The 10,363-nt window shown below is 32.5% G+C and overlaps 1 protein-coding gene across 3 annotated transcripts; it reads right to left on the bottom strand.

The window, feature by feature from the left end:
- Positions 1 to 5,167: 5,167 nt before the first annotated feature.
- Positions 5,168 to 10,017, bottom strand: LOC137831096 (serine--glyoxylate aminotransferase). Of its 3 annotated transcripts, none has more exons than XM_068638627.1 (6): positions 9,607 to 10,017; positions 8,691 to 8,950; positions 7,451 to 7,735; positions 6,294 to 6,660; positions 5,758 to 5,968; positions 5,168 to 5,461 (listed from the first exon to the last, which is right to left on the bottom strand). In XM_068638627.1, exons 2-6 carry the CDS (start codon positions 8,893 to 8,895, stop codon positions 5,324 to 5,326), a joined length of 1,206 nt encoding a protein of 401 aa, XP_068494728.1. In that variant the 5' UTR covers positions 8,896 to 8,950; positions 9,607 to 10,017; the 3' UTR covers positions 5,168 to 5,323. The 3 variants fall into 3 exon arrangements, with proteins under 3 accessions (XP_068494728.1, XP_068494727.1, XP_068494729.1); XM_068638626.1 differs by having other exon boundaries at positions 9,587 to 9,954; XM_068638628.1 differs by having other exon boundaries at positions 9,410 to 9,644.
- Positions 10,018 to 10,363: the final 346 nt, after the last annotated feature.

Raw genomic sequence — 10,363 nt, 5'->3', positions numbered from 1 at the left:
TTTGACTTATGATGAAACCCAACCTTAAAATGAAATCTTTTTATAGACATATTACAATAAGTTTTATTTGATGAAACTAAACATTTCTTCTTAAGGAAAAAAACTCATAACAAAATATAATAAGGTGAACATAGTCAAAATCTTATTTTATGCTTAACTCTCTAGTTCAATGGGGTCATTTCAAATGTAGATTTTTCTGCTCAACTAAATCGTTTGACTAACATATATTTATTTTTAATATAACAAGAGATTATATCATAGTCTTAATGTCTAACTAATTGATGCATTTGTTGATTAGATACTTAGTTCAAAAACTTCAATAAAACAGTTTAATAAGTTCTCATCCATAAGCTCTCCTTTTTGTGTTAATGCAAACAATAATAACATGAGATATAAAAAGAGATAAGGGAGAGAAAAATTACACACATTAATTTATACTAGTTTGTCTGTCACAACATACTACATCTAGTTCATGACTAAATTAGTCAAGTTTAGCTAAGTAAACTAATGTTGCAAAGTATATGTCGAGTATTCTTTGGGCTTGTAGCCACTCTTGGCTAACCCTTTTGAATATTCTTTCCTCAAGTTACTCCTAGTTGATATCGAGTATTCTTGGTTCAAGCCATTCATGTATAATACTGAGTATTATTTGCTCAAGACACTCATGGCTAACACTAAGTATTATTTGTTCAAGTCATTCTTGGCTAACATCGAACATTATTTACTCCTATCTAACACTGAGTATTATTTTATACTCTTTAGCCAATCCTGGCTAACATAGGAAAGGTGGAAGGTTTGAATGATCATCTGAGAAACTTCAGTTCTTCTTTCATTTCTTTCTTGTGTCTGACGAACTTTAACTTGACCATTGCATTTAATGCACCTTGTGCATTTTTAAATGCTCTTCTTGTTTACACAATGTCCTAGTTGTCTGACAATGTATGCTTCTCTCGGTAGTAAAGCCTTATGTACCATAACATGGTAAAAATGCACACCATATAGGATAAGTAGCTGAGTCAGAATTTGAACGTGGTTATGTCAGTAAAGTTGGTGGTCCTTGCAACTTTACCTTGTATCCCAAGAACAATTTGCATATTGTTGTTTGACACGATTCTTCTTGAAGATAGATGTAGAAAGAAATCTCTGAAAAAAAGACTTAAGCTTTAGGAATATTCTTTGATCTTATGTTGGCTTAAAGTCTACATTAAGTGTATCATCTGATGCTTTTTGACTTATTTATCAGACATTTTGGTTGATCTTTGTAATGCTCCTTTCGTCTAACATTCATAAATTCTTATTGGATAAAGTGAAATGTCTGCTCAATGTTATTTTTTCAATTTTTCATTCTTCAGTAGACAAACATTATTGTTTATCAACAATTTCTTATCGTCTGATAGACAATGCGTTGTTATGATCTTATCTTCGCTTTAACAAACATATAACTTCATGCTTTGTTGGTTTAAGCACTTGATCAAAACTACATGATGTTGAACTTTTGCCTTAACACATACTTAATCAAAAGAATAGTCCATCCTTTAGAGATTGCAACTCCAATAGCCATAGTCAGAGTGATACAAACCAAAGCAACCAGCAGATGACTAAGGACACATCAAGCATCTCACAAAAAGGTAAGTCATCTCTGTATACAAAGTTGGGTCCCACTAAACCTTGAGAAAGCATCAGCGGAAGAAGAAGCTATAAACCAGAATATCAGAAGTTCTTCCTTCTGGTCTTTTCCACAAGAGAAAAGTTATGTAAATAAACTGGGCTCACTCTAGGGGTCCAAATAGCAAAGATAGGCTAGAATAAGGTGCCTTTAGCATAATAGGGGGTGTAGGTATCATTTTAGCTTGTTCCTAGCCCTTTAGGAAGACATTTTGACCTAGTTTCTAGAAGGACAAGCCTGACTTAGTCAAACCCTAAGGCAACCCCTTTTTTTCCTTTTCCCATCCTACCCTCTTGCTTGTTTTCCAAGGCTCCTTCCCCTATAAATAGGAGGCCTACCCATTGTATTTTACATGTTGAAATTAATAGAAGAAAAGTTACTTTGCACAAATTGTGTGAGGTGTTAGTGATGCTTGTTTCCTCTTAGCATTTAGGTCTTATCTTGTGAGTAATTGAGAGCTCTCAAGAGGCGGCTAGTAACAATTATCTTGGAGGCCAACCACACTCCAAGTGGCATGTTCCAATTCTCAATCCATCACATAAGCTTTCTCCTTCCTTCATCTCTTCTTCCATTTTGTCATTTCGCTTTTACTCTTTGTGTTATGTTCTTGTTTTGTTTCATTCTCCCATTCGACAATTCTTATTTGACTTTCCTTTTCATGTTCTCTAATTCCGCACCTATTGGCATCATATTCACCTTGTAATTGTTTTTTCCTTTTGCTTTTGTGAAGTGAACCTTCACACTTACTTAACCACTTGGTTAAGTTCGTGTCCAGTGGAGATCTTCTTAGAGTTCTCACCATATACTTACTTAAAATCTCAATCTAAGTAAAGTGTCATACCATAAAATGAACAATGCTAAAATCAACTCACATCCCAAAGTCATACCCTTCACTTCAACATATAAAACATTATGAACACCAAGATAAATATGAAGAAAACAACCTATAATGGAAACATAATGATCTAGAAAAATACCCTCTCAACTAGATACAAAAGGAAAACCATTAATAATGTCATAACTATTACATTTAAACCAATGAGAAGGAGGAGGAAGCCAAAAAATAAGAACATAGGACAAAACCTTCCTAAGACGTGTGTCTATTCCAAAACTTTTAAGAATAATGAGCACTTGGACATTGGACATCATATAACCAGTACAACAATTCCCTACTCGATTAACCTCATTTTTGTTTTGTTTTATTAGTAGATCTTGATGTATTAATTGGACACTTTGTAGATAGATAGTCTAGTTGTGAATGTCTAGTGAATAGATGGTGTAATGACATCTAGGAGTAGATTGTCTAATGACCAAAGTTGTAAATTATGTGGTAAACAAGTAATCATTATATATGTTTTGTTTATTTGTTATGATTATATTTTTTTTAGTTCTAACTAACTTGTAGTCATTGTATCCCTTTTATAGGGGTGAGTTGTAGGATGAAACGAGAAAGATAGAAGATACAACTTAACACTTATCTTGCGTAATATATAAGTCAATTTTATTCATTTCTAGCTTTTTGTTTGTTCTTTATCTTCATCTTGATTTGGTGTAATTCACTTTGCATAGTTCTTTCAATGATATTATACTTAGTTAGACACTTGGTGCACAACAAATTAGTATTATAGATAATTTTGGTCTCTTTTTGTATGTCTTAGTGATAAGTTCTTGCAAGAAGATGTGTATAACTTTCAAGATCAAGAAGTTCAAGGGGGGAGAAAAAATTCAACATATGGAGAATTAAGAAGAGGGTTTTGCTCAAGGAACAAGGTATGTAGGCATTGCTTTCTAGGAGTACATACACATAGAAAGATATGTTGCGGAGCAACAGGAAGAAAATAGTCATTCAATGATTCTTCTATTATTGTCAAACAAGGTTCTTTATGAGGTTGTAAAAGAGAAAACCTCAACAATGTTGTGGCTAAAGTTGAAGAAACTCTTCATGAAAAAAGTCCATCTCTAACAAATTGTTCTTAAAGGCACACTTCTTCATAGTACATCTGAAGAAGATTACGTGATAAGAGTCATATAAGCATAGAAAGCATTTAACACGTGAAACATAAAATGTAGGTAGAGTTAAACTCTTCATTTGTTTCGATTCATGAAAACTTATAAGAAACTTCAGTCAATGATTCCAACAACAAGTTCACAAGAAAAGTAGAAACAACTATAGCATGAGAAACTAAGAACAAGAACATATAAATAGGGAAATTAATATGAACATCATAATAACATAAAAATAATACTTGGAAGGAATTAAAAAGTTAAAGAAGAAACCAAAAATACAAGGCAAAAGTAAAAATAAGAACAAAGATTAAAGGATAAATGGATAGAAGACTTAAGAGATGGAATTAATAACACAATACTTGAGAAGTATTTCTTCCTCAAAGGCAAGTATCCTAAGAATAAATTGCGACCTAAAAATAAATTACGACCTCAATCCTAGGAAACATATAAGACTCTAAAGGAAAGTGGTCTCTTTCTCTATAGCAAACTCTCAAGTATTCTCCAATTCTTATAAAATTCATTGTTTTGTACAATTGAGGAAATGCTTATATATAGTCATCTAATACTAAGATTTAGTCAAAATTTACAAGAAAAAAGGATGGCATGTCAAATTTAAATTTTAAATCTAGATCTAGATTAAAGGCTAGGATTAACACCATGTTTCTTATGCTTGTATCATACTGTCTATGATAATCTCACACCTTTCATGCTTGGCACATTCCTTCTTTTCCTTGTGATTTTTCTTGGCCAAATTGTCCATGAGCTTAATTGTGTTTGATTGGTTTTCATTTACTCCTTGTTAGCTTGTCTTCATAAACTTCTTTTGGGCTTGATAGACTCAAATATAAAAACTACTATTTACACCAATTTTACAAATGAAAAAAAAAACACCTAAGTGATGATAATGACGATAATAATATACTATACGATAATAATATAATATGGCATATGTATTGAAAGTGATTCGGTTATAACTTTTTATGTATATATTATGTGAAGTGTATGAGGAGGTTGATAAATGTAAGTTTTCATTGATACATATGATGTGATTGTTTTGAAAATATTAACCCTCGTGTTATTGTGAACTCTTACCATGATCATATATAGTAATATGTCTTAGTTATGTGATTTGTTGTTTATATTCCTTTGCGAAGTTAATATTAGAGTGGTATGTGGAATATACTATATTCCTAGTAGGTATGTGTTGGATGTTATTATAATTATCAACTAGTAAGCTTGATTATATGTTCTCTGTAAATTTTTTGTTCTCAATTGTGACAATTTAAAATTGCAGAAAACATTTAAAGAGAAATGCCAAATTGATACTGATATCTAATATCCTATCCAAACCATTAGATTGTATCCACATGCAATACAATTTTGAACATTTTGCTTAAAAGATTGATAGAACATGTAGTGTTTTTTTTCCAAAAGACTTTCTGATGAATTTGATGAGCATGAGATAGTCAGAAATAAGATGACAAGATGCAATGATTTTTGATATACAAGACAATGAAGAAGCAGTGCATTAAAGTTGAAAGTAGAGTATGTTGATGTTGAAAGGAGTGTAAAAGAGGATAATATATATATTTTACAGAATTTTTGAAAGAGCAGAAAAGGAAGAAGTAAAAGAGAATAATGGCTTGTGACTCAAATCCTGGAAGGAATGAGAGGAATAGTGTTCTTAAAGTATGCACTGGCAGCAGCAACTCCACTTCCAAGCTTTACAGGGTAACCCACATCTTGCAGTATCATCTCCACACCAGCTAGACATCCCAAGAGTTGCAACTGAAAAATATCACAAGAATTACCAACATCAAAAGTTTGCCAAATTGGAACTCACAAGTAGTCACAAACAACTTTTTTTTTTTCACTTTAATAAATCATGGTAGGTATTACTATGAAACTTTGACATCTCAATTTGATATTTTAATACTTCAATAATAATCTGTGATCACATCAATGTTGGTAACAGCATAAACAAGAAGAAAAATACAAACAAGCAAGATCAAGAAAATGAAATTTTGTAAATATGTATATAGATTATCCAATTATTTCTCAACAAATTTGGAAATCAACATTACCTCATTCAAGTAGCCAAGATGTCCAATTCTGAAAACCTTCCCAGCAACTTTGTTCAGTCCAAGACCTAAGCTCAAATTGTATCTTTTCCATGCCCTTCTAACTATTTCAGCACTATCAATGTAAGAAGGAACAATAACAGCAGTCACTGTGTCACTGTGCCACTCTTCCTTCTGGGTGCAATTCTTCAAACCCCATGCCTCTACAGCAAGTCTGCATTTAGCATATTCAGGACCTATCAGATTCATTGTCTTATACATATAACCTAAAGCCAAAACCACTCTACTTAGATAACCATTTGTCAAAACTAGTAACTTTTTCAAGTAGACATTGACTCCCAAAATTGTCATTCAATCATAAATTAAACATACATTGAATTTTAAAGTAACTATCTTAAAAGTTATAACAAAAATGATATGGATTGATTGATAGTAAAAAGTTTCAATTTCTATGCAGTGATGGTGCATAGAAATTAAACTCATCATTTACATGTGGAAGTCATTAACTACAAGTTTTGGACTACCATATCATGGCTTACCTGGTTGCTGTGCCTAAACGATTGTGCCTTGCAATCACATTCTCAAGTCCTTCTTCAAAAACCAGATCAAGAGCAGCCCTCAGACCATACAGCAAATGTATGGAAGGAGTGTATGGCCAATAGGTTCCTAACTGGTAGAATTTCAGGTAGTCTTTCCAGTCAAAGAAAACTCTAAGTGATTTAGCAGTTTTTGAGGCCTCAATAGCTCTAGGGCCTGCAACCACAATACCTATCCCAGTGGGAAGGGAAAGGGCCTTCTGAGAGCCAGTTATGGCCACATCTACTCCCCATTCATCCATGCGGAAATCAAGAGCACAAATGGAAGACACTCCATCCACAATAAGGAGGGCTGGATGCTTGTAGGAATCTGAGTAAGGAAAAAACTAACATTAAAAATCCAACAGCTGGAGATTGCAATTGCAAATGATACATTTGCAGACCTGGAAGAGGCACTAGGAACACATTTTCATCAGAGAATGACAAACTTTATGTCAATATAGCATTTGAGTTCACTAGTGATGTTGCATATGAATAATTTTCCAAGTTTCAGATGCATACTTAGATCACAAGAGTCAAGTTAAATGATAACGATCTATACAACATATATCTCACTATGAATACTGATTGGACATAAACAGTTTGGTAGTTATGCATGCATTCTGTAAATACAGGGCAGTTATTTGTTTAGACAAAATACTAAACTAAGACAAAATCTAATAGATATTAAAGGACAAAAAAACCCATCTAAAACTGCAACCAAAATATGTTTAATGGAACTAAGAGCAGTTATGAACAATAATATCTTTGAACATCAAAGACAAAAGACAAATGACCTGTTTGGATACACATCTCCAGATAAACACTTCAAGGAGAAAAATGTTCGAAAAAAAATTAAAATTAGTTTCTCCATAAACTAAAATCCGATTATTCACAAGCTAACTATTTAGAATTTTTTGTCATGTATAAGCTAATGTTAGCTTGTGAAGTAACCTATTTCATTTTCATCTTCTTATTTTTTTCCCTTTTAAAGTGCTTAGGGAGAAACTAGTATAAATTGATGATTTTGGGGTCTTTCAGTTTATAGAGAATAAAAGGGTCACATGAATAGATTCAATGAGAAAAAGTTATGATTTCAGTCCATTAGATGAAACACTCACCCAGAATTTGTCTCACTTTTGCCAAGTTATTGGTAACACCAGTTGCTGTCTCATTGTGAACAATGCAAATAGCCTTTATAGTGTGTGCAGTATCTGAAGCAATCTTTGATTCCAGAACATCAAGCTTAGCACCCTGACCCCAATCACTTTCCACAACATCAACATTGAACTTCAGACGTTGCTGCTGATCAATCCAAAGCAAGCTGAATTGGCCAATCAGGAAAGATACAATTCTATCCCCAGGAGACAGTGTGTTTGTGAGAGCACTCTCCCAAGCACCAGTACCTGAACCATGTTCAAAACCATTACTTAATAACAACAAAACTAGTAAACTACAATAACCATGTGAATAACAAAGTAATTGTTCTTATAAAACCACCTTACTCTCCATGCTTGCAGTTATCTCCCAAACACACGTACACAAGAACAGTAAAGATAATATAAGAAAAACAACATCTAATACAATCATTAGTCTACAATATCATATAAATTTTCATTAATAAATAATTTTAAACCTTCAAGTCAAATGGTATCTAAAGTGTATATAATACAAGGAGTAAATAGCATGGATGATTAACAGAGTTGATTAGGTATGTAGTAGGATACATCTAAGATATCTATGTAAAATTAGGTTAAATTAATTAGTAGGTCTTCAAACCATTTGAGAATTTTTAATTAGGTCCCTGACTAAAAAAATTATAATTGGGTCCCTCATCTTGTAAGAATTCTGTGTTGGGTCTTTGGAATTAGTTTATGAAGATTTAAAATGACAACTTGTGGTGGTTTTACAAATCCTGGAACTCAATTGAAAAAAATATTACTATATCAAAGATCTAATTATATTTTTTTAGTGTGCTGAGCTAATTAAATTTTTCAAAATAGTTCAAGGACTTGCTGGTTAGTTTAACCTTAAAATATAACCATTAAAGTGAGTATTATGCTTATTATCAAGATATTATAGCCCTATTGATTTTAATGAAAATTGCAAGATAACTCCCTAAACTTTTTGTTATTTACAACTTAATCCCTGATCTGAAAAGCATGCTCTTTATCCTTAACATCTTCAAAGCATAAAATATAGATTCTCCATTAATTTTCACCATACTTAGAAAATTTTAAGGACTGAAATGCAACCTTTTAAAAGGTTAGGAACTAAGTCACTTCTGTCTTGAGTTTATGAAACTAAAAAAACTATACTTATAAGTATAGTTAAGATCACTATGGCTTTTTTTATACATACCAGTTGTGGGGATGAGAAATGGGATTCCAGTAGTGGTCTTGAAAATCTTCTTGACATCCTCAAGCAGAGTTTTTGTGAGAGCTGGAATAGCTGGAGAACGGTAGTCCTCATTGTTTCTGTTCATGGCCCGAATGATCTGGTCTGGGATGTTAACTGGCCCTGGAACAAAGAGATGGTTTCTTCCTGGTGCATTGAAATAGTCCATCTTCTCCTGCTTCAAATTTCAACCACTTCTTTTGAATTTTCCCACAGAGAGTCCCCTAAAAAAATCCATGGAAAGTCAGCTTTAACCACCTTCTGAATCTTTTATCATAAACTTTGTGCATGCACTACTATTTACTGTTTCATTCTTCCTTGGCTGAGGAGATTTGTTACTCAAACATGAAATTATATGAGTTTGCTAACTAATAACAAAGGAAATTCATGTTTAAATGCTAAAAAATCTAGTTCAGAAGGTAAGGAGAGAACAAAAACTGCTTAAGGTGCAGATGTTATCATTAAATAATGATTGATGATTTTGTTTATCCTTATATAACTGTATGAATGGCCTTTCATAATATGAGAAAAAAAACAGTAAGTATCCTTTTTCATCAATTTCTTTGTTGTGCTTTTATAGTTATCATTCGAAATATGCTCTGTGAACAAGAGGGAACGACCTGCTCTGAGTTGAAACTTGCACACCAATAACCAAATTAACAAATGAAAAAAACTTTGATTACCAATCACCCCTCTTGATTTTCCACTTCCAAAGGCAACTTTACAGTAAAGGTAACAACACAAAGCATGAGTTGGAGATCATTCTTTCGAAAATTCAATTGAAAGAGCCAACTAAACACACACACAAAACATATATATGCATATGTATATGAAGAGAAAATGAGAAAAAGTGAGTATACGTGGGAAGGAGGAGCTTTACAGAGTTTTTGAGGAATGTGGCAGAAGCAAGGAAGGGCTATGTCTGGTGTTGTTAGAACCTTATTATATAAAAGTATAAAAGAGAAAATTCAATTTTTATGATCAAGAGTGCAGGTGAACCAATGAAATGCTAAGGTGGGGCCAGGTCATGTCACAGGTAGAAGATAAGAGGGAGAAACAATGGAACCTTGAGGCTGAGAATGGATGAAGAGGGAACCTCTCAGTTCTGGCTTGGATTTGCTCTTTAAAAGCCACATCATATCAACAATTTTTTTTTCTTTTAGCTTCATCTCTAAAAGCCAAAAAAGGTTATCCATATTCCAACTTTCTTGCTCTTTCATTGCCTTCTGATTTTTATCATTATCATCATTCACATAATATATTTGTAAGACAACCAATCTCACACGATATCAGTATGGAAAATAGTTTAGCTTTGGTTTCAAACAAACAGAGTTTCCAATAAATTTAACCAGTGTCATTTGATGGATAATACCTATCTAAAAATATAAGAAAGTCAAGGATGTTAATTACTTGCACTCTAATCAACACTGCAGATTATTCACATGATTTTAAAATCTCTAACAGTTAAAATAAGAATAAACAATACACATATATTTTATACGATAAATGTCAATCATAAAGTGATATCAGTCACGAAATCTAATAGTCTTTTATAAAAGAAAAAAAAAATGATATTATTCTGATATTGAATAGTTTTGATGGTGCAAAACTTTTACCTATACAATATATAGTAGTGA

The sequence above is a fragment of the Phaseolus vulgaris genome, chromosome 6 (assembly GCF_000499845.2).
Source record: "Phaseolus vulgaris cultivar G19833 chromosome 6, P. vulgaris v2.0, whole genome shotgun sequence".
Lineage (NCBI taxonomy): Eukaryota > Viridiplantae > Streptophyta > Magnoliopsida > Fabales > Fabaceae > Phaseolus > Phaseolus vulgaris.
Note: the sequence above shows the minus strand (reverse complement) of the source record. Positions and strands in the feature narration are given on the sequence as shown.

Coding starts and splice junctions, on each gene's coding strand:
- LOC137831096 (XM_068638627.1), bottom strand. CDS start 8,895: ATGGACTATTTCAATGCACCAGGAAGAAACCATCTCTTTGTTCCAGGG. Junction 6,661..7,450: donor AAAAGTGAGACAAATTCTGG/GTGAGTGTTTCA, acceptor TTCCTTACTCAG/ATTCCTACAAGCATCCAGCC. Junction 5,462..5,757: donor ATCTTGGCTACTTGAATGAG/GTAATGTTGATT, acceptor GATATTTTTCAG/TTGCAACTCTTGGGATGTCT.